General features: G+C 42.6%; 1 protein-coding gene across 15 annotated transcripts in view; it reads left to right on the top strand.

Moving 5' to 3' along the window:
* NEK11 (NIMA related kinase 11) overlaps nucleotides 1-25,097 on the top strand; it is a 291,003-nt gene that overhangs the window by 113,542 nt on the left and 152,364 nt on the right. For 13 of the 15 annotated variants that reach the window (XM_088840715.1, XM_088840700.1, XM_088840706.1 and 10 more), the window contains 4 exons: nucleotides 746-831; nucleotides 13,321-13,440; nucleotides 16,926-17,019; nucleotides 21,575-21,734. In XM_088840715.1, coding sequence (XP_088696841.1) covers nucleotides 746-831; nucleotides 13,321-13,440; nucleotides 16,926-17,019; nucleotides 21,575-21,734 — 460 coding nt within the window. The remainder of the gene's footprint in view (nucleotides 1-745; nucleotides 832-13,320; nucleotides 13,441-16,925; nucleotides 17,020-21,574; nucleotides 21,735-25,097) is intronic. The other 2 variants (XM_055413987.2, XM_055413911.2) reach the window with 1 other exon arrangement.

The raw sequence follows: 25,097 nt of genomic DNA, 5'->3' as shown, positions 1-25,097 counted from the left end.
GGGCCTTCACTCCTTTAGTATGGTCTCAAGTGATCTCCTGATGAGCTTCTGTGGTCCCTGAGATTATCAAACTGTGACCTTCCCTGTGGAATGAGGAATGCTTCCTTGTTAACATCTTCTATTTATTCAGGGTTTTAGTTCTGCAGAAGAGCTCAGAGATACTGTTATACGTATCCCTCGTATCCTTCGAGGGGGAACCAGGACTCTGCCCCAAGGCTGCATTGTTGTTTTTTGCCTATTCCTCCCTTGTCTCTACATCCCCTACCTTCCCTGATTAACAACTATTTGAACCTGCCCTTGGGAATCATGGAAGGTCATGGAGGCTAAGTCTATTCCCTGTAAACAAGAAACAGGTGACACAGAAAGACTTTCTTGCCCAGGAGCCCAACAGGCTTCTGCTTGATTTCACTGAGAGTGAACACACTGTCCACTAACAGCCCTGAGGTGGGAGAAAGCTGTGTGCTCTTGGAGCTGAGAAAAGGCCTATATGTGTTTGGGTGACTGGAAATGAGAGAGCAGGCAGAGCAGTATGAGGTTAGAGAGGTGGGCAGGGGCCTGACCCCACAGGAGCTACTGTGTAATGTTTTAAACCCTTTACAGAAGGAAAAATGTTACTGGTGGGTTTGATTTCAAGCCTCAGACATGGTCAATAGTATTACACATCAGAAAAGGCCCCTGGTCATTTTATGCCTCTTCATCCCTGAAGAGGATTATTTAAGGCATGTTATGACTGTTCTTTTTTTAGGACCTGATGTGTCGATATTCAGAAATGGCCCTGGAAGACAAGAATTTGAATAGTCAGGAGGAGGCAGCTTATATAATTAATGCTGTGTAAGTTTAATTGCTAATTTAAAAATAATTGCTTTATTTAAAAAAAGCCCACTGAGTATAAATGTAAAATGCATTTATCTTAAAAAAATCTATTAGTGGTAAGCTGACTGCATGGAGTATCCTAGAATTCACTTAAGTCTTGCCAAGAAATTAAGGAGGTTCAGTAACTTGATGTTTCAAATCCCTTTGCCCCAGGTGGTAGCAAATTGAAACCATAAAAGTTTAAACCTCTTCAAACCTCTACAAACCATAAAAGTTTAAACCTCTACAAACCATAAAAGTTTAACCCTCTGCAAAGCTACAAAGCTTACAGACCTGCAGGGTAGCTCTGCAGTTGCACTGTAAGTATATAAAGAAATTTATCTTCAAGCATTTAGTGACATTTTTGCTTATGAACATTCAGATTAAGCATAAATGGCTGTCACATATTGTTTGTTTAACAGGAATTGGCAGAGTGTCTATTGAAAAGTCGACATTGTGGAGTCTTGGGACAATTGAAAATAAGCCTAAATTTACCTTCTTGAGATGTACATAAGAACTAGAGAATGTGTGTTTCATATTTCTCTCTCCTGCCTGATTCAGAGTTCCTATGCCATAACTTACAAGAGCCCAGAATACTAGCTTATGTCAGACTAGCCATGTGCAGCTGTGCAGGCTGTTACTACACAACTCCAGAGGGCACCACTGATAAGACCAAATCTATCATTTTGCTAACGGAACTGTATTTAATTTTGTGAGGACCCAATGAGAGTGACAGTCTCTCCCAGAGCTGTGCAAGGCTGTGAAGTAAGAACATTAGCCATTATCAGCTTGATCTTCAAGCCCAAATTACACAAATATGCTTCTCTATCTCCCAGTCCAGTGGTTTCTCAACTGTGCTGTTTGTCTTCCATATCCACATTCAAACTGAGGGAACTGGTCCACCAAAGGTATTCAGTCATTTTTTAATGCATGATTTCCAGTTAAAATACCCTGTACCTTAAGAGATAGATCTTTAGGCATGCTCCTATAACCTAGTTTTCTTGGGTTACTACCTAATTTTTCAAGAATGCTTGGAACTTCTCATTTTATTTTGTTAACAGGATACGTGAGAATAGTAAATACCTTATTTTTAAAATAATGGACTTACTTTAGCTATCAATTTGTACTGTAATTGTGAAACAGTCTGCCTGACTGTGCTTACAGTTTTAGTGTGCTCGAATCCAGTTCTTTGGGTGGTCTTTCACATTATGAGATATTGATTTCAAATTGTCACTGTTATTTTCAACATATATGTTTTGAGGGTTCTTTTTGATCTTACAAAGACTAAGGGCATATGTATTCCTGAAAACTGCATGGCCCCTGGAGGTTCTGGTCGGAACTATATTCCAGAAGAATGAGAACTGCCTAGCAATCATTAAAATTTCCTCACAGTGTTTCTTCAGGAGGAAGTTGAGAGCAAAAGGCATCCCACTATTGGGCCATAATCAAGCCAAAGGCCATTGAGAACGTGGCTGCAGGCCTTTCAGTACATTCAATATACGCACATTGCTTTAACTGAAGAAAGAGGCTCTTGAGTGATATTGGCTAACATTTTCAGGGTAATGACCATATGCTTTGCTCTGTTATAAGCTCTTTGCCTGAATGAGCTCATTTAACCTCAAAGTGACCCTATGAAATAGGTACTATTATTATTTAAATGATCATAGAGAGGTTAAGTAACTTGTCTAAAGGCATATAGTATGTAGCCTAACACAAGGAACCCTGGTTCAATTCCTGTGTTGGGAAGGTCCACTGGAGAAGGGATAGGCTACCCACTGCAGTATTCTTGGACTTACCTGGTGGCTCAGATGGTAAAGAATCCACCTGCAATGCGGGAGACCTGGGTTCTATTCCCGGGTTGGGAAGATCCTCTGGAGAAGGGAAAGGCTACCCACTCCAGTATTCTAGCCTGGAGAATTCTATGGACGGTACATTCCATGGGGTTGCAAAGAATCAGACATGACTGAGTGACTTTCACTTTCACTTTAAGAGCTAGGATTTGAACCCAGTGAATGTGTTTAACCACGCAACTAATCACTATGCTGTGAAAATGCCTACTGGGTGGGGGCAGACTTTCAAGATGGCGGAGGAGAGAGACATGGAGATCATCTTCCTCCCCATAAATAACTAAAAAATACGTCTGCATGTGGAACAGCTCCTACAGAACATCTACTAAACACTGGCAGAAGACCTCTAAGCTAATCTCCATGTAACAGGGTAGAGCAAAAGAAATCAGAAAAAAAGAGCCAGAGAGATCAGGACAGCACCTGTGCTTCAGGGACGTACCTATAAAGAAGGAAAAGTTTCCACACATGTGGAAACCCCCTCATGGAGGGAAATGGGGGCAGCTTCAGAACCTCAGAGGGGAGCACAGCAACAGGTGAGCAGAAGGCAAAGCAGAGAGAGATCAGTGCCGACCAGCACTTCCCAACCTGAGATGCTTGTTTGCATGCCTGCCATGGAGAGTAGGGGCTGGATGCTGAGGCTCAGTCTTTGGAGTCAGGCCCCAGGAAGAGGACAGGTTTAACTGCCATGAAGACAGACTGAGGGGGCTACTACAACACAGTTGAGGGAGTCCAGGGGAAAGCCTGGGCCAGCCAGAGAGACAAGGGACTTTCTAACTCTGAATGCTTGCAGATGGCAGGACACCACCTTTATAAATGCCAGAGGCAGGATGGGCCACTGCTGTAGTCCGTGACTCCAGGAGTGGGTGTGAAGGCTGCTGCAGCTGCCACCAAGCTGGGAGCAGGCAGGTTACTGCCCATACCTTCCTGGGAGCCTGTGCAGTCTGGCACTGCCGAGGGACCCACAAGCTGGGGCCAATTCCCCTGGGAGAGCATATTACTTGCCTCAGGCTGTAGCAAATCCCTGCAGGCCTCTGCTACCGCAGACACTCCTCACACATCCCAATTGAGTCTGCTGTACCTCTGCTGCTCCCCGGCCCGACTGAGCAAGTGAGCCCTGTGCAGCTGCTGCATTTGCTTCCCTGGTGGCTCAGCTGGTAAAGAATCTGCCTGCAATGCAAGAGACATGGGTTTGACCCCTGGGTTGGGAAAATCCTCTGGAGAAGGGAACGGGCTACCCACTTCAGTATTCTGGCCTTGAGAGTTCCATGGACTGTACAGTCTATGGGGTCACAAAGAGTCGGACATGACTGAGCGATGTTCACTGTCTGGGCTGGGAACAAACAAGGGAATGCGGCCTACAAACAGAGGTGGGGCCAAAACCAATGCTGAACACTAGGAGCTGTGTGACCGAAGAAGAGGAAGGGAATTCACTTCTGTAACTGCAGGTGCAGCAGGTTCAGTTAAGTTCAGCTCAGTTCAGTTCAGTTCAGTCGCTCAGTCGTGTCCGACTCTCCGCGACCCCATGAATCACAGCACACCAGGTGTCCCTGTCCATCACTAACTCCCGGAGTTCACTCAAGCTCATGTCCACAGAGTCAGTGATGCCATCCAGCCATCTCATTCTCGGTCGTCCCCTTCTCCTCCCGCCCGCAATCCTTCCCAGCATCAGAGTCTTTTCCAGTGAGTCAACTCGTCGCATGAGGTGGCCAAAGTATTGCAGTTTCAGCTTTAGCATCAGTCCTTCCAATGAACACCCAGGATTGATCTCCTTTAGAATGGACTGGTTGGATTTCCTTGCAGTCCAAGGGACTCTCAAGAGTCTTCTCCAGCACCACAGTTCAAAAGCATCAATTCGGCAATCAGCTTTCTTCACAGTCCAACTCTCACATCCATACATGACCACGGGAAAAACCATAGACTTGACTAGACGGACCTTGGTTGGCAAAGTAATGTCTCTGCTTTTTAATATGCTATCTAGGTTGATCATAACTTTCCTTCCAAGGAGTAAGCGTCTTTTAATTTCATGGCTGCAATCAGCATCTGCAGTGATTTTGGAGCCCAAAAAAATAAAGTCTGACACTGTTTCCACTGTTTTTCCATCTAGTTCCCATGAAGTGATGGGACCAGATGCCATGATCTTTGTTTTCTGAATGTTGAGCTTCAAGCCAACCTTTTCACTCTCCTCTTTCACTTTCATCAAGAGGCTTTTGAGTTCCTCTTCACTTTCTGCCATAAGGGTGGTGTCATCTGCATATCTGAGATTATTGATATTTCTCCCAGCAGGTTAAATCCCCACAATTAGCTTGAGGCTGTGGACTTTGGGGGCAATTGTGGACTTTGGAAGCAAGTACAAGCTGGAGTAAGACCAGATCCAAGTCTGAGCTGACTCCACAGTGCCAGCAGGTCCAGAGACCTTCCTAGAAATATTAGAGGACTTTCTGAGTAGACAGATTGTCTGGAGCTCACAATGTGGCAAGGACAAGTGAGGCCACAGGAAAATATTCTTCTTACTACCACTCTCTCTTTTTTATTTTTCATTTCACTCTATTGTTCTTTTTTAATTAGTTCTTTAATTTTTTGTTTTTACTTTTTCCTTTTTTAATGCTTATTTTAAAAAATATTTTATTGTCTTTTTCCCTTTTTCTGCAGTAGTTTTTCATTATGTAGTATTTTCCCCCGTGTTTTTGGTTTTGTATTTTTGCTACTCTATTTTTCAGTGTTTGTTTTCATTCATATGTTTGTTTATTGGTTCGATTGCCTCTTCTTTGTTGGTTCCTCTTTTTATTCTTTCTTCTTTTTTCTTTGTGTGAGTTTCATTGTGTTTTCCTGTATGTTTAGTGTTGCTTTTACCATTTGTCGTGGGGTTTTGTCCTTCCATTCTTTTTGTTTGTTTGTGTGTTTGCTTGATATTTATTCTATTTCTTTCTTTCTTTTTCTCTTCTGTGCTGTGTGGCTTGTGGAGTCTTTGTGCTCCAGCCAGGGTTTGAGCCTGAATTTCCAAGGTGGAGGACTGAGTCTGAAACATTGGACGACAACAAACTCCTGACCCCAAGGAATATTAATCAACAAGAGCTCTCCCAAAGGTGTCCATCTCAGTGCTAAGACCTGACCCCACACAAAGACCAGCAAGCTCCAGTGCCAGACGATCACAAACAACTAGCAAAACAAGAGCACAACACTACCTGTTCACCGACAGGCTGCCTAAAGGCATACTGAGCTCACAGACTCCCCAGAACATACCACTGGACATGGAATTGCCCTTCAGAGAGACAAGATCCAGCTCCACCTACCAGAACACAGGCACCAGTCCCCTGCCAACAGGAAACCTTCACAAGGCACTGATCTGTCCCCACCCAATGGTGGCAGAAGTAAGGGGAACTACAACCTTGCAGCTCATGGAAAGAAGACTCCAAACACAGTAAATTAAGCAAAATTAAAAGAGAAATATGCGGCAGATGAGGGAGGATGCTAAAAATGAAAAAGACCAAAGAAATGAGAGGAAATAGGCAGTCTGCCTGAAAAAGAACTCAGAGTAACGACAGTAAAGGTGACCCAGGGTCCCAGAGCTGAAGTGGAGGCACAGATAAACAGAATGGAGGCGCAGACTGAGAAGACACAGGGACCTGTAAGAAATAAAGGAGGAAGAAAGCGCAGGGCTCACTTGCTCAGTCCGGCTGGGGAATAGGAGACGTGCGGCAGACACAACTGGGATGTGTGGGGGGTGCCTGTAGTGGCAGAGGCCTGCGGGGATTTGCCGCAGCCTGAGGCAGGTCATGCGTTCTTCCAGGGGAACTGGCCCCAGTTCGTGGGTTCCTTGGCAATGCCAGACTGCACAGGCTCCCAGGAAAGTGTGGGCAGTGACCTACAATCAACGATGAACACCATAATGACTGAAATACAAAATATGCAAGAGGGAACCAATAGCAGAATAACTGAGGCAGAGAGTGGATAACTGAACTGAAAGAATGGTGGAAATAACTGAAGCAGAGTAGAATAAAGAAAAAAGAATGAAAAGAAATGAGGACAATCTCAGAGACCTCTGGGAAAACATTAAGTGTACCAACATTCAAATTAAGGGGTCCCAGAAGGGGAAGATTAAAGAAAGGGTATGAGAAAATATTCGAGGAGATCACAGTTGAAAATTTCCCTAACATGGGAAAGGAAATAGCCACCCAAGTACAAGAAGCTCAGAAAGTCCCATATAGGATAAGCCCAAAGAGAAACATGCCAAGACACATATTAATCAAACTAACAAAAATTAAACACAAAGAAATATTAAAAACAGCAAGGGAAAAGCAACAAATGACATACAAGGGTATGTTTGTATGTAAGGGTAACAGCTGATCTTTAAGCAGAAACTCTACAGGCCAGAAGGGAGTGGCAGGATATACTTAAAGTGATGAAAGGAAAAAACCTACAACCAATATTTCTCTACACAGCAAGAGTCTCATTTAGATTTGATGCAGAAGTCAAAAGCTTTACAGATAAGCAAAAGTTAAGAGAATTCAGCACCAGCAAACCAGCTTTACAACAAATGCTAAAGGAAATTCTCTTGATGGGAAACACAAGAGAAAGAAAAGACCTACCAAGGAAAAAAAAACCCTCAAAACAATAAAGTAAATGGTAATAGTATCATATATATCAATAATTAATTCATTTACATTGTAAATGGATTAAATGCTCCAACCAAATGACATAGACTAGCTGAATGGATACAAAAACAAGACCCCTGTATATCCTGTCTACAAGAGACCAATTTCAAACCTAGGGACACATACATACTGAAAGTGAGGGGCTGGAAAAAGATAGTCCATGCAAATGGAAATCAAAAGCAAGAAACAAAGAAGAGACAAAGAAGGACACTACATAATAATAAAGGGATCAAGAGATCAATCCAAAAAGACATTATAACAATTATAAATATATATGCACCCAACATAGGAGCACGTCAATACATAAGGCAAATGGTAGCAATTATAAAAAAGGAAGTAATCAGTAACACAGTAATAGTGGGGGACTTTAACACTCCACTAACACCAATGGACAGATTATTAAAACAGAAAATTAATAAGGAAACACAAGCCTTAAATGACACATTGGACAGTTGACCTAACTGGTATCTTATAGGACATTCCATCCAAAAGCAGTAGAATACATTTTTTATCTGGAACATTCTCTGGGGTAAATTATTTCTTGGGTCACAAATCACGCCTTGGTAAATTTAAGAAAACTAATACTATATCAGGCATTTTTTCTAACCACAGTGCTATAAGATTACATATCAGCTACAGGGGGGAAAATGTAAAAAACACAAACACATGGAAGCTAAACAATACACTTCTAAATAACCAAGAGGTCACTGAAGAAATCAAAGAGGAAATTTAAAAAATACCTAGAAACAAACGACAATAAGAACAGAACAACTCAAAATTTATGGGATACAGTAAAAGCAATGCTAAAAGGGATGTTTGTAGCAATACAAACCTACATCAGAAAACAAGAAAAGCATCAAATAAACAACCTGGCCTTACACCTAAAGCAACAAGAAACATAAGAACTAAAACCCCCCCAAATTTAGTAGAGGGAAAGAAATAAACATCAGAGCAGACATATTAAGGGCAGGGAGAGATAGAGGGCAGGAGGAGAAGGGGGCATCTTGGACTCAATGGACATGAGTTTGAGCAAACTCTGGGAGACGGTGAAGGGCCAGGAATCCTGGCATGCTGCAGTCCATGGGGTCACAAAGAGTCAGACATGACTGAGTGAACAACAGCAAGAAGAGCAGAAATACATGAAAAAGAAATGAAGAAAGTAATAGCAAAGGTCAGTAAAGCTAAAAGCTGGTTCATCCCGAAGATAAACAAAATTGACAAACCATTAGCCAGACTCACCAGTAAAAGAGGGAGAAGACTCAAATCAATACAGTGAGAAATGAAAAAGAGTTTACAGCAGAAAACATAGAAACACAAAGGATCCTAAGAGCCTACTCTGAGCAACTGTATGCCAATAAAATGGACAACCTGGAAGAAATGGACAAATTCTGAGAGAAGTATAACCTTCCAAGACTGAACCAGGAAGAAATAGAAAACATGAACAGACCAATCATAAGCATTGAAATAAAAACTCTGATTAAAAAAAAAAATCTAACAAGCAAAATTCCTGGGCCAGATGGCTTGAAGGCAAATTTTATTAAATGTTTAGAGAAGAGCTAACACATATCAGGAGATCCAACCGGTTTTCTAAAGGAGATCGGTCCTGGGTGTTCATTGGAAGGACTGATGCTAAGGCTGAAACTCCAATACTTTGGCCACCTTATGCGACGAGTTGACTCACTGGAAAAGACTCTGATGCTGGGAGGGATTGGGGGCGGGAGGAGATGGGGATGACAGAGAATGAGATGGCTGGATGGCATCACTGACTCAATGCACAAGAGTTTGAGTGAACTCCGGGAGTTGGTGATGGACAGGGAGGCCTGGTGTGCTGTGATTCATGGGGTCGCGGAGAGTCGGACACGACTGAGCGACTGAACTGAACTGAACACATATCCTGCTCAAACTCTTTCAAGAAATTGCAGAGGGGGGAAAATTCCCAAACTCATTCTACAGTGCCACCATCACTCTAGTACCAAAATCAGACAAAGATGTCACAACAAAAAAAAAGAAATCACAGGCCAAAATCTCTGATGAACATAGATGCAAAATCCTGAACCAAGTTCTGGCAAACAGAATCCAACAACACTTTAAAAGTATTCATACACCATGATCAAGTGGGGTTTATCTCAGAGATGCGAGGATTCTTCAGTACACATAAATCAATCAAGGTGATACACCATACTAACAAATTGAAAGATAAAAACCATATGATCATCTCAATAGATGCAGAGAAACGTTTAGACAAAATCCAACACACCTTAATGATAACAAAAAAAAAAAAAAATCTCTCCAGAAAATTGGCATAGAAGGAATTTAACCTCAGCATAATAAGGGCCGTATACATCAAACCCACAGCAAACATTATTCTCAATGGTGAAAAATTGAAAGAATTTCCTCTAGATCAGGAAAAAGACATGGATGCCCATGATCCTCACTGTTATTCAATATAGTTTTGAAAGTCCTAGCCACAGCAATTAGAAAAGAAAAAGAAATAAAAGGAATCCATATTGGAAAAGAAGAAATAAAACTCTCACTGTTTGCAGATGACATGATGCTATACATAGAAAATCCTAAAGATGCCACCAGAAAATTACTAGAGCTACCCAATGAATTTAGTAGAGTTGCAGGGTACAAAATTAATACAAAGAAATCCCTTGCATTCAAATAAAATGCCTAGGAATAAGCCTACCTATAGAGACAAAAGACCTGTTTGCAGAAAACTGTAAGACACTGATGAACAAAATCAATGATGACACAATGGAGAGGTATACTATGTTCTTGGATTGGAAGAATCAATATTGTGAAAATAACTATAGGACCCAAAGCAACTTACAGATTCAGTGCAATTTCTATCAAATTACCAAGGGCATTTCCCACAGATCTAGAAGAAAAAATGTTATAGTTTGTATGGGAACAGAAAAGACACCAAATAGCCAAAGCAATTCTTGAGAAAGAAAAGTGGAGCTGGAGGAATCAACCTTCCTGACTCAGACTGTACTCCAAAGCCACAGTCATCAGTACAGTGTGGTACTGGCACAAAAACAGAAATAAAAAACAATGGAACAAGATAGAAATCGCAGAGATAAACCCTCACACATACGGACACATTATCCTTGACAAGGCAAGATTATACAATGGAGAAAAGATAGCCTCTTCAAAAAATGCTGTGAAAACTGGATAGCTATACATAAATTAGAATACTTCCTAACACCATATACAAAAATAAACTCAAAATGGAATAAAGACTTAAATGTAAGCTCAGAAACTATAAAGCTCTTAGAAGAAAACATAGGCTCTTAGAAGAAGCATAGTGTATTAGAAAACATAGGCTCTGAGAAGAAACATAGGCTCTTATAAGAAACCATAGTGTCAAAACACTGACATAAATTGCAGCAAGATCTCTCAATCACCATCTTGAGTAATGAAAATAAAAACAAAAATAAGCAAGTGGAACCCAATTAAACTTAAAAGCTTTTGCATGGAAAAGAAAACAATAAACAAGATGAAAAGACAACCCTCAGAAGGGGGGAAAGTAATTGCAAATGAAACAACTGACAAAGAATTAGTTTCCAAAATATATAAGTAGTTCATACAGCTCAAAATCAGAAAAACAAACAATGCAATAAAAAAATGAGTAGAAGACCTGAACAGGTTTTTTCCAAAGAAGACATAAAGATGGCCAATAAACACATGAAAAGATGCTCAACATCACTCATTATTAGAGAAATGCAAATCAAAATCACAATGAAGTATCATCTCACACCAACCAGAATGGCCATCATCAAAAATCTACAAACAACAAATGCTGGGGAGTTTGTGGAGAAAAGGGAACCCTCTACACTATTGGAAGGAATGTAAACTGCTACGGCCATTATGGAGAACAGTGTGAAGGTTCTTTAAAATTAAAAAAAGAAAAAAACTAGTAATAAATCTACCATATGACGCAGCAACCCCACTATTGAGCATATACCCTGAGAAAACCACAATTCAAAAAGACACATGTACCACAATGTTCATTGCAGCACTATTTACAATAGCCAGGACAAGGAAGCAGGTTAGATGTCTACTGACAGATGAATGGATAAAGAAGATGTGGTACATATATATTTTACTCAGCCATAAAAAAGAAGGAATTTGAGTCCGTTCTAGTGAGGTGGATGAACCTAGAACTTGTTATATAGAGTGAAGTAAGTCAGAAAGAGAAAAACAAATATTGTATATTAACACATATATATGGACTTGGGAAAAATTGTATTGATGAACCTTTTTGCAGGGAAGGAGAGGAGACACAAACAGAGAGAATGGAGTTGTGGACACAGCAAGGGAAAGAGAGGGTGGGACGAATTGAGAAGGTCACATTAACATATATACAACACTATCATGTGTAAAATAAATATCTAGTGGGAAGCTGCCACTATATAACATAGGATGCCCAGTCTGTCACTCTGTGATTACCTAGAGGGGTCGGTGGGGGAGGGGAGGGAGGCTTATGAGGGAGGAGATATATATACGTATATATATATATGACTGATTTGCATTGCTGTACGATGCTTTTGAACTGTGATGTTGGAGAAGACTCTTGAGAGTCCCTTAGACTGCAAGGAGATCCAACCAGTCCATTCTGATGATCAGCCCTGGGTGTTCATTGGAAGGACTGATGCTAAAGCTGAAACTCCAATACTTTGGCCACCTCATGGGAAGAGTTGACTCACTGGAAAAAACTCTGATGCTGGGAGGGATTGGGGGCAGGAGGAGAAGGGGATGACAGAGGATGAGATGGATGGATGGACATGAATTTGAGTGAACTCCGGGAGCTGGTGATGGCCAGGGAGGCCTGGCGTGCTGTGATTCATGGGGCCGCAAAGAGTCACTCTCGACTGAGCGACTGAACTGAACTGAACTGAATGGCAGAAACCAACACAACGTTGTAAAGCAATTTTCTTCCAATTAAAAAATAAATAAAATATTAAAAAATATCTACTGTGTGAAGCCTAGAAGACAGGGCATATTCAATAACATTTAGCTATTATAGTACTGAGGCTTCCCAGGTGGCTCAGTGGTAAAGAATCTGCCTGCCAATGCAGAAGCTGCAGGAGACACAGGTACAGTCCCTGGGTTGGGAAGATCTCCTGGAAGAGGAAATGGCAACCCACTCCAGTATTTTTGCCTGGAGAATCCCATGGACAGAGGAGCCTGGCAAGCTACAGTCCATGGGGTTGCAAAGAGTTGAATGTAACTGAGCATGCACATTATAATAGCATCATTTTGGGATACTTTTATGTGTCAGGCACTACATATACACTATCTCATATAATACTCATGATAGCCCATTGGTGGCTCAGGTAGTAAAGCATCTGCCTACAATGTGGGAGATCCAGGTTCGATCCCTGGGTTGGGAAGATCCCCTGGAGAAGGAAATGGCAACCCACTCCAGTACTCTTGCCTGGAAAATCCCATGGATGGAGGAGCGTGGTGGGCTACAGTCCATGGGGTTGCAAAGAGTCAGACACTACTGAGCACCTTCACTTCACTTTATAGATGGGAAAACTGAGGTTCAGAGAGGTTCGGTAACTTGCTCAAGGATGCAGAGCTAATGAATGGGAGAGATGGGATTCCAGCCCTGGCTGTCTAATTCTAAATTTGTGTCCTATCCACATCGTTTTTTACTCCTTAACAGTCAAGATCCTAATTTATCTTACGGTATGAAAACCAGTCATAGGCAGTGAAATGAGCAGAAATTAGCAAAGTACAGGATTTGCTTTTAAACAGAAATCTAATTTAAAAAATATTTCCAATTAACCACAGTCCTGCTTGGCTAATTACCTCCCCAGAGTTTATTAGTTTTTGCTTGGCAAGCCTTGAGATCTTTTTCCCTTCTCAGTAGTGTAGTGATACTTGTGTAAAATACTTGCTTAATTTTTCTGAGCATGTTTGGGATGGGTTGCACGTGGATATCTCTATTCTTACAGGCAAACAAAGATTCACTTGCAGACCCTGCGGGCGCTGTCTGCGGTGCAGAAGATGACACCAAGAGAGAGGATGCGGGTGAGGAAGACCCAGGCTGCTGATGAGGAGACCGGGAAGCTGAGGTAAGTGACCTTCCCTGAGTGAAGGCTCCTCTCGGGGCTCGAAAAGAATGTGCTCAAGAAAAGCAGAAACCATAAGAGAAAATTAAAATGTGCGTTCTTATATATTTATCAGTTTTTCCTTTCACTCATTCTCTCAAAATACGGTGATTAGATGTCAGACACTATTAATATCAGGCTTTCGGTCTTATGTGAAAAGAACGGTTCACTATCAGGGAGATTATTAGGAATGAAAATACAGAGACAACCTCCAGACAAAACCTCCTTTTTGCTGGTACATTCTTTACATAGCCCTGTGAGGGGTGATAAGGTACCCTCACTATTCTATCCATACTCCCCAGGTGTTTGCTAAACCCCCTCTTCCTGGAGTCCTGGCTTCTCTGTAGGGAGAAGAATGTGCCTGCAGGAAATTGTTGTCTGTAGAGACAAGACTGAAGATTGATGCTGACGCTCCAATACTTTGACCACCTGATGCGAAGAACTGACCCATTGGAAAAGACCCTGATGCTGGGAAAGATTGAATGCAGGAGGAGAAGGGGATGAAGGGCACGACAGAGGATGAGATGGTTGGATGGCATCACCAACTCAATGGACGTGAGTTTGAGGAGGCTCCGGGAGTTGGTGATGGACAGTTGGTGATGGCGTGCTGCAGTCCATGGAGTTGCAAAAAGTCCGACACAACTGAGCGACTGAATTGAGAGAGAAGACTGGAAGCAGCTCTGTTCTGTGAAGTGAAGCCCTCCGCAGCCTGGGGTCAGTGCTGCTTGTATGAGATCACTAGTGTTCAGAGTTTACATATGAAAGGGTGCTTCCAAAGAACCCCAGACTCCCAATTTCTCAATGACTGATTTTTCAGCTGGTAAGTGACCCAACTGACTGATTTTTGTTCTTTCTTCCTCTGTCATTTTTTTTTTTTTTGGTAGCTTAAAAGCCCCAACCAAGAACCAGAGAGACAAAAAGGCCTGAAAATAAAATCTGTCCATTTTATGACCTTGTTAATGTATCTTACCTCTTAATGAGGGGAAAAGAGGAGAGTGAAAGAGCTGACTTAAAACTCAACATAAAGAAACAATATCATGGCATCTGGTCCAAACACTTCATGGCAAATAGATGGGAAAAAGTGGAACCTGTGACAAATTTTATTTTCTTGGCTTTCAAAATCACTGCAGATGGTTACTGCAGCCATGAAATTCAAAGAAGGTTGTTCCTTGGAAGGAAAGCTATAACAAATTTAGACAGAATATTAAAAAGCAGAGACTTTAGTTTGTTGCCAAAAGTCCATATAGTCAAAGCAGTGGTTTTTCTAGTAATCATGTATGGATGTGAGAGTTGGACCATAACGAAGGCTGAGCACTGAAGAACTGAGGCTTTTGCGTTGTAGTGCTGGAGAAGACTCTTGAGAGTCCCTTTGACTGCAAGGAGACCAAATTAGTCAATCCTAAGGGCTTCCCTGGTGGCTCAGAGGTTAAAGCGTCTGCCTCCAATGCGGGAGACCCGGGTTCGATCCCTGGGTCGGGAAGATCCCCTGGAGAAGGAAACGGTAACCCACTCCAGTATTCTTGCCTGGAGAATCCCATGGACGGCGAAGCCTAGTAGGCTACAGTCCACGGGGTCGCAAAGAGTCAGACACGACTGAGCGACAGAACGGAACGGAACGGAAAGGAAATCAAGCCTGAATATTCATTGGAAAGACTTATGCTGAACCTCCAATATTTTGGCCACCTGATGCAAAGTGTTGACTCTGATGCTGGGAAAGATTGAAGGCAGAAAGAGAAGATAGCTGCAGAGGATGAGATGGTTAGATCACATCACTGACTCAGTAGACATGAATTTGAGCAAACTCTGGGAGACAGTGAAGGACAAGGGAGCCTGGCATACTTCAGTCTGGAAAGAGTCTGACATGACTTACCAACAGAACAACAGCAACAACACTGTATTGGAAAAATGATTCAAGGTGTCCTTGTACTTAAAATGTCTATCGTGATGAACCATGTAAGAACTTGAGAGACGACTTCCTCTTATCAAATGTTTTCTTTAATAAATATGGGAAAAGATTTCTGTCACAGTGCTTCATGGGCAGTAGTGTGCTGATGAAGCTTCTGTGTCTGTGGTGGCTAGAGCAGTAGCTGCTGCTGCTGCTAAGTCACTTCAGTCGTGTCCGACTCTGTGTGACCCCACTGACGGCAGCCCACCAGGCTCCCCCGTCCCTGGGATTCTCCAGGCAAGAACACTGGAGTGGGTTGCCATTTCCTTCTCCAATGTGTGAAAGTGAAGTCGCTCAGTTGTGTCCGACCCTTAGCGACCCCATGGACTGCAGCCTACCAGGCTCCTCCATCCATGGGATTTTCTAGGCAAGAGTACTGGAGTGGCTTGCCATTGCCTTAATAATTTGTTTGCTGATTCTATGATGTAAATGTTCCAGCAATGCCCTTTCAAGGTACCAATGTGATATTATTCAGTGTTCAGCTGGAAGATATGTACAATCCAGTATACCACTAAGTGTGGATTTGGTTGAGAAAATGTATTCATGAATGTTGTTTGAACAGTTGTATCAACTCATAGCCCCAAATCTAACACCTCAGGAATGCAGATATTTCCAGGGTACCGTGGTTTGTGTCATTGTTGAGAGTGAAAGGAAAATTAAATCTCTGACAGTAGCAGATTAAAAAAACAATTTAATAACTTGCACATTATAAATTGTTTCTAAGGTTAAAACTTCTTTAATACGCAAAAAAGTCATTGATCTTCCTCGTGACATTTAATATTTTTGTTATTAAAGGCAATAGTTTGTTAAATAAAGTTTGTTCTTGATTTTATGAATGAACTGCATTTTAGTTGTTTTGATTTTTGTTTCTAGGATTCAAGAAAGGATGGGTGTTAGCTTGAAAATAACTTCATTGTCATGAGGATTATAATGTACCCACCCACTTTAAAGACAAGAAAATTTGATGACAGGGATGTTCAGTGATTTTTCAAGAAATCTAAGTATAAATTAGGGCACAAGTAATCACAAGAAGTCAAATCTTTCCTCCAGTTTAACAACAGGTCTAGTAAATTCAATTCCTGTTGTAGAGGAAACTGGAAATGTCCAAGAAAAATTCCTCTTCACAGTGGCTCTCATATTCTTATCCATAAATTCTTTGAAATGTGGGTCTATTTTCCATGTCTGTGGGTTTGTTATCTAGTTATTGGTATGTGTTGGGCTCTCACTCGGGCATCTGAGACATACCCCTATCAGCACAGGCCAGAGCACACAGGGATGGCACTGCCCTCCTATGCTGAGTCCTGGGGGAACAAGGAGCTGGCATCCTGCATGCTTTAAAGGAGAACCCACTGAGGCTGTGCCACGCTCATCCATTAAGAGAGAGACCGCAGGCTGGCTGCCCAACACCCTGGTCTGCCTTTTGAAACAGGGGTCACATTTACTTATGAAACATAGATGTTGTCTTAGCAAATTTCAGGTCTTTGCCTATGTTCACTTTATGCAGAAAGCTTGTGGAAGAGAAATATGAAGAAAACAACAAACGAATGCAGGAACTGAGATCTCGGAACTTCCAGCAGCAGACTGTGGATGAGCTCCACGTGAGTGCGCTTCTGTTTTAAATTTTACAAAAGACCTTTTCTTGCCTCGGATTCTTCAGATTCATAGGGCCAAAAGGGACAGGTAGGGAAAGCAAACATCCAGACCAACTTTGCCCAACTCCAGGATGTACTGAGATTTGTTTAGAGTGCTAACTGTAGGCCAAAAATTAGAGACAACACTATTGCAGAGCAGCTGTACCAAGTGCCTGATGTTTAAGGGTGACTTCATCAGGATGGAATGAATAGCTGAGTTAAAGGTATGACTTTGCAGAACAGATATGTGTCTATCTAATTTTGAATTTCAGCCATGCTTTACCTCTCTAGTCCGTTGTTCTTTTTGTCTTTATTTTTCGTTCTTTCCCTCTTTATTTTCTGTCTCCCATCCTTATCATCATACATTGTGTTTAATAACTCCTTTGGCGAATTACTCTAGATATCCAATAATAAATAAGGTAGGAAACACACGTGAAGTGCACCCCAAATGCATGTCCTCTGCATCCCAAGCACCTGAATAGCAAATACCATTCCCTAATGGTTTAAAATATCTTCATTGACCTTGATGTGGGCTTTGATACTTAATGTAGTTTTTCTTCAGGGTTGTATTTGGATAATGGACATCAACACCAACCTTGCAGCTCTTTTGGTAAAAGCAACTTGGGGAGGAGTCACTTTTTTGGAGAAGTTTACTGTTTCAAATTCTGGTTATTTTTCCATTGGCGAGTCCTGCATCTGAGGGAGAGTCTTTCCTTTAGCAGGAAGGGCCAGGCCCCCTGAAGTTATGGGGGTGATCCCTAGGCCTGCAGACACTCTTTCTACCACTGTAGTCGGTCAGCAGAGGGCTCTGAATCTGGGCTGTGCAGGAGCCCCTAGTGGAGCTTGCTGCTGCTGCTGCTGCTGCTGCTAAGACTTCAGTCGTGTCCGACTCTGTGTGACCCCATAGATGGAAGCCCATCAGGCTCCCCCTTCCCTGGGATTCTCCAGGGACACTGGAGTGGGTTGCCATTTCCTTCTCCAATGTGTGAAAGTGAAAAGTGAAAGTGAAGTCACTCAGTCGTGTCTGACCCTTAGCGACCCCATGGACTGCAGCCTACCAGGCTCCTCCATCCATGAGATTTTCTAGGCAAGAGTACTGAGTGGCTTGCCATTGCCTTCTCCTCTAGTGGAGCTTACTTGCAGACAAAGCAGAGCCTGGGAACATTGTTTTCTGCTGCTCTCTGACTGAGGAGTCACCTTTCTCGATGACTTAGTGTTTGTGAGTCCTCTCGAGTTCTGAAAACCCAAAGCTAGAGCAGATGGGGGCCCAGCCTTCTCTGACCTTAGGAGTCTCTGTCAACTGAACCCTCAGCAGACAACGTGAGGGCACTGGCGCTGCTCCATCCCAACCACCGTTCTCAGGGAAGCTGGCCACAGAGATGTGGGGGTTGGGAGGGTTTTTTTTTTTCCTGGAATGCTCAGAGTCCCCTGCCTCTAAGGGAATTTTCCCCCAGAGGCTGGAAATTGAGAAGTGCAGATGTGGCAATATTTTGTATTATAAAGCCTAAATAACTTTATTCTAACCATATTGAAGTTCAGTCAGTCAGCATATGGTAAATAAAAGCATAGTTTCAAGTATAATCTTACATTTTAGTGTCTGACAACTTCTTCTTTACTTCATGGGCCTTCAAAATCACCATTTTTGTGTTGTTTTTAATTTCTGATATTATTATCAGTGTGAAGCAACTGCACTATATGAGGTCCTGTTCATCCTATAAAAATCAGGCCCTTGGAGGATTGTAAAGTCACTTAAGATTTTATTAACTCTATATTATCCTACAGAACCTAGGATTCCAGATCTTGGCTCAGTTCAGATGAGGAACGTGAGGATTTCACAGATTTTATGGAGTCCCAGCTCATAACCTCCACAGTGTCTGCTCAGTTCAGATGAGGAACGTGAGGATTTCAGATTTTATGGAGTCCCAGCTCATAACCTGCACAGTGTCTGCCTAGTTTCTCCCAGTTCCATCCCCATCCATCAACAAGGAGCAGAGGCAGGAGGGAGGTGCCTGCGGCTGTCTTGGTCAGAGACGGTGGTGGTTCATTCTTTGGTTGTTAGGATTCAGTTCAACAAGGTCTTTGGTCCTGAGCTTTTCAGAAGCAGCTTTCCCCAGCTGCATACTGATGAGGACAGGAAGCGCTGACTGTGCCCAACGCATGGTGTTGCTCAGCACCCCAGGTCTCTCACCTTCCTTTGTGCCAGTCAGCTGCTTCTCTCTGGCCCGTTGGTACCATCCCACTCTCCCTCTTTCAAATGTCACCTCCTCTTCAGGAGAACCATCTTTGACCACTCAGCACCACAGTCAGCTGGCGCTATTCCAAATTCTTATGGCTTTTGTCAGCACTTCTCAAACTTCAAAATGCACCTGAATCACTGGTTGGTCTTGTTGAAATGCAGATTCTGACTTGCCTGGTCTGGAGTGGGGCCTGAGATACTGCATTTCTAACAAACGCCCTGGTGATTCTGACACTGCTGGGCCAGGATCACATTGATTTAGTAATGAACAGAAATTGGGTTCTCGAAAGCAGCTTCAGATGGAGGAGGATCTGGGAAAGCCATGATGAGCAGACCTTCTTATTATCTCTTTAGGAAAAATAGAACATTTAATGGGAATGGAAGAAAAGGAGAGGCAGCCTGAGCAAAGGTTCTTGTTCCCCCTGGAGGAGGATGGAGAGAGGAGGCCAGGCAGAGTGGAGACCAGTCTGATCACATTCACAGTCTCCAGCATTTCAGGCAGATTCTTTTACTGACGGAAGCAGTAGGGAAGCCCAGGAGTGAGGCAGGTGTAACATATTCAGAGAACCAAGGACAGAGAGCTGAACACTTTGCAGATGGACTGAAGGGTCTAGACATCTTGCGGAGAGGCATCAGTGAGCTGAAAGCTAGGAAGTATAGTGTGAGAAATAAGTTGGATCATTCAGGTGCAAGAAGCTAAAGAAAAACATCATTAAAAAGGACAGAAGGAATGAACAGGCACACACTCTTTTCTTTCCCCAAATGCGCATTTGTGGTTGAATTTCTTCCCCCTCTCACTGGGCTCTGTTCTCTAGTCCTCTTGCTTCTGTCTGGCGAGCTGAAGCAAGCCTCATTATATTTCAGAAGCAGCAGCTGGAGATAGAATCAGAGTTCAGAGAGAGACAGGCTGGTTGTGTCACCCCTTAAACATTATAAAATTTCTTTGAGGCGTTTAGGAGAGTGGCTTGCTTTGTTTTTCAGATCTTGACTGACGGAGCCTTTTTCTCTGGCAGGCATTTTCTGCTCTGCTGGATTTGGGCTTTGAAATCTTGAAGTGTTGTTGACTGTGGAATCATGTTGGCACCTCTTCTTAAAGGATGGTAGCTTAAAACAACTAGATACCATGATGCACACACTAAGCCCAGTCTTTCTTTTATCCTGGGGTATATGCAGGTGTGAAGGTTTTTGTGAAGAGTGTGGCAGGTCAGGATTGCAAATGTGAAATAGTCTTGGGGATCAAAGAGCAGGTCATGTCCTGCTCCTTCTAAGACTATTATAACAGTTCTCTTCAAAGAGAAGCTCAGAAAATCGAAGTCGATTGAGAATTCAAATACTTGTTTTCAAAAAATTTCTGAAATAGACGCAAAGGCACATTTCACACAATCTTTGTTTTTTCGCATTATTGGTGATCCTTTGAAATTTGGAGCCCCAGTTTCACCTCCTGCAACAATTATTATACAGTATAAAAAATGGACTATTTTTCTTAAAAATATTTATGACTGTATTTCCACAGATGCCGCATCACAGTGTAGCACAGCTGTGTTTTACTTATTTATTTAGGATTAGTTTGAACTTTCTCCTTTTGATAAGGTGCTCTTGGACTAGTTCTCCATGAAAACCATTTATCCTGGAAAACAGGTCAATTCAGCATTAGGTCTGGGTGGCAAACACACACACACACACACACACACACACACACACATAGACACAGTGATTAGCTGAAATGCCTGTTGATATATTTGAGAAGTTTAACTTAACATTTTTTTTTAAGTATAATCTCTTATGTCACCTCTTAGATCTCTTTTCTTTTAGGGAATTGAAATTCATAAAATCACAGAGCTGTAAAAGCTGAAAGAGAGCTTGAACATTATTGAAGCCAGCACCTGTAGTCTTGAGATGAGGAAGCTGAGCAGGGCTGGACTAGGCTGTGGGGAGCGTGAGGCCTGGGTGCACAGTGGAAGGAGATCTTCATTCTCAGCAGCCGATGCTGCAAGTCAGTACCTCCTTCCGTGTGCGCCCTGGGCATCCCGCCTGCCTCACCCTCACCTGACACTCAGGCCAAGGGAGGTTACATGCTTTGCCCAAGGTCACCTACCAAGTTAATTCAAAGCTGTTTCTCTCATTCCAAGCTGCCTTCCTAAGATTTGAAATGTTATCATGTTTAAGGGAGAGGATTAGGTAGGCTTTTGTTTCCAAATAATTTTCTAAACAAGAATATTGTTTCATTTGTGGTAATGCTGTTTCCTCTGATCAGCTTCTCATGAATTGTTCATTACTTTTTGCAAGGAATTTGATGACCCCGCTTCAGACAGCCTTCCTGAGTCTCAGCCCATTCCTTCCCTGGATCTCCGCACACTTGGGTCAAATGTGGAGGACACCATAGCTGACCTTGGAGATCATGGTATGAATTTGCATCAGTGTTCAGAAGGCTGCTCTTGGATAACAGGTGGGCTGGTGTGGCTGACTGTCCAGTGGGCCTGGCGGCCTCTGGGGAAAGCTTTGGATGTATTCAGCCACCTATCAGTTTGCCAGAGCTGAGCTGAGGTGGTATAGAGAAGGAAGCTGAGGCTTTGTCTATCCTCTCTATCTTCTTGACATGGTGAAGATGAGCTAGAAATCCACACTGGACAAAGGACCTCCCCTTCTGTATGAGTTAAACAGCATCACCACTAACCTGTGTAGGACTATGAATTCTCTGAAATACAGTTTCCCTCTCTAACTGGTTTTCCTGGCCTTCATGAGTCAAAAAAGAAAGTGCTCAGAGCTGTCAGCCAAACTGGGTTATCATAGCCTAATGGTGAAGAACCATGAGTTTTAGAGTAAAAAGACTGGCGCAGTGGGGGAAGCCCCTGGCAACAGTTTTCTTAACCATGAAGCAATCCATTAGTAAAGTGAATGAGCTGAGGCTGTTATGTGCTCTCAGCACATGGTGAAAGCCAAAGAGAAGAAGCAGTTCATGACCCCGAGAGGGAGGGCTAGGAATGTGTGGCCTTGCAGTCCTGTGCCCTTCTCCCCAGGGCTATGGACCAGTGCCAGAAACATTGTGTGTGCGTGCATAGTCACTTCAGTCATGTCCAACTCTTGGCAATCCCATGGACTGTGTAGCCCACCAGGCTCCTCTGTCCATGGAATTCTCCAGGAAAGAATACTGGAGTGGGTTGCGTTGCTCTCCTCCAGGGGATCTTCTTGACCCAGGGATTGAACCCACGTCTCTATGTGTCCTGCACTAGCAGGTGAGTTTTACCACTAGTGCCACCTGGGAAGCCCAGGACCATTGAAGGCACTCAATTAACATTCCTCAAGTGAATGAATGATATGTTGTATGGACCTCTGAGAGGCAGGTGCCAAGATGGGGTTAAAAGTACAAAATGTTATCAGGAGAGTTGGGGAAGGACCCAAGAAAGGTTGAGAGAATGTCAGACTATGATTCAAGTTTCAGTCCAAGTGCAGAGAGGTTCCTGGGTGAGCACCAGTCTGCAAGGCAGGCAAAGGCAGCCGGGACGTCAGGAGGTGCTTCAGGAGACTTCTGTCATAGGCCTTAGTGTGCCTGCTGCAGAGGTCCTGGGATGGGGGTGGGGGCATGGGAGCCTCACACGTCTTGTGGTCGAAGGTCTCCAGGTGCATCCTTGTGGCTGAAACTCTCTTTGGCAGGAGCTGAATTCTCTTTTCAAAAAAAAAAAAAAAAAATGGAGGTAGTGGCACTTGGATTGGCTGGTATTTCAGCCCAAGCGTGCATCTGATGTCTTCCTGTTGGAGCTGTTAGAGCTGGTACTGCCTCCTTCAGCTGTGAGGAGACCAGGACCTGAATGTCTTCAGGTACTATCTGCCAACTTTCGAAAGGATGTTTTGGAAGCCACCTGGTAATGGGAGTTGTTGGCAGACAAATATGTGTATCAAATGGATTTTCATCTAGGTTCTTCGCAGGTGTTTCTTTAGTACATTATTTGTTATTTTCCAAAGGTAAAATTTGGAAGCATGGAACTATCCCCTGGGCCTTTCTTTCCAAGACTATAAAACTAAGGACCAGACAGCCACCAAGTAGCACCAATTCTGACAGCCTGTGTGTTGCTAAAGGGCCATCACCATCTAGAGAGAGGAAGCCCCAGGACGGTGTGTTGAGCAGGTGGTCCAGGAGTGAGAGGCCTGGGCCCAGCCTCCGGATTTCAGGTAGGAAAGGTACCTGTTATTCATTTCACAAACGAGAAACCAAAGACAGTAATTAATTTGCTCAAGGACTCCAGAGTTCCTGCTTCCAGTGCACGTTACTTCTAAGCTAGCTCAGACCACAGAGCTGCCAGGACTCTGGGCTGGCGGCCTCCGTACCTCACGCTTTGTCCTCTGTCAGGAGGTTCTGCTATGGCAGACCACGTGTTAAGTTACCAACCAAACTGAAAATAGGCCAATTCACTCCTTTGCCCACCTTGTCCATGCTGTAAGGAAACACTATTTAAGTCCCCATTATAAGCTGTGAGAGCCAAAAACACATAGTAGTTTTAGTTTGGCCAAATGCCTTAGAAAATACTTATAAAATTTCCCTTATTTTTTCTTCTCTGTAAATTTGTATTTTCTAATTTCTGTTCTTTCTTAAATATTGAATTGAAAAGGGAGACTGTGAAGGACTATGAACATGTAGCGCTTGGTTCGATGATGGGTCAGTAACTGCAGGATGATTAGTGACCTCATAGCTTAATTGTGAAATTTTGAGACAGATTTTAATTTTTTCATGAACTCTAAAGTGGTTCATTATTTCTCCCATTCTCTGCCTTTTAGAAGATTTGACTACAAACTTTAAGCACCCAGAGGAAGTTTTAATTTATTTTTATCTGGTTTGTATATGTAAAATAAAATCACACAGTCATTTTTTAAGCTCCTTTACCAAATGTTTAATCAGTCTTTGATGTTGAATTAGGAAATTCCTTCTGGAATTGAGGAGTTTGTTGCAGAGAAATAGGACAGGGTGATGCATTATTTACCTCTGATATGTGTTTAGTTGACTACGGTGGATTTAATCTAGCTGAAGTCATGAGTAACCATTATAATCAAATGAAAAAGCATGACTGGAGCATTGAAGAAATTATCCTCATTTAACTCCTTGTATGTAATACTGATGATTTCTTGCACATTAATTCTTGCCAGAAACATTATTACACTCTAGCCTTATTTTTAGCAACCAAAGGCTGAATTTCAGAGTAGAATTTCTTGCAAAGCTGGAATATCCTGGAACTTAGGGGCCCCAGACCCACCCAGAGCATGGCTCTCATGATGCAGAGACTGCACAGTTGTCCACCTTGGCTGCCTATCTAGAGCCTGACCAGCTGCCACTTAATTTCCTGCCACTCCTTGAGCCAGTTCTGAGCTCTTTCCCTGTGCTCAGAGAAGGCTTGGACCTCAAGAGTTTCATACTTTGCTGCCCAGAGGAAGCCTACATGTCCTTTTTTTAGTTGCAGGTTGACCTATGATTTATGGTGCCATTTCTTCCCTTTAAATGTCTAACTGGAAATAAGGTGATTGACAATGATATTTTTAATTTGTTTTTATTTTTAAAAAGAAAATGTTTACTTATTGCAACTGCACTTCTAGATGTTGCCAAGAGAAATGCAAGCATGTCCATAAGGATGAACACAGATGTTCTTAGCAATTGTATTTATAGTACCAAAAAGTAGAAGCAAGTGTCAATCAACAGATGAATGGATAAACTAACTTGTAGTTAATCCATACAATGTAATACTCATCAATGAAAAGAAGTAAACTATCAATGTACCCTAGTTTGGGTGCATATCTAAGCACTGAGCTGAATAAAAGAAGATAA

The sequence above is a fragment of the Moschus berezovskii genome, chromosome 1, assembly GCF_049115385.1.
Source record: "Moschus berezovskii isolate FMDL1 chromosome 1, NW_MosBer_1.0, whole genome shotgun sequence".
NCBI classification, from domain to species: domain Eukaryota; kingdom Metazoa; phylum Chordata; class Mammalia; order Artiodactyla; family Moschidae; genus Moschus; species Moschus berezovskii.
This window is presented reverse-complemented; position numbering and strand designations above follow the sequence as displayed.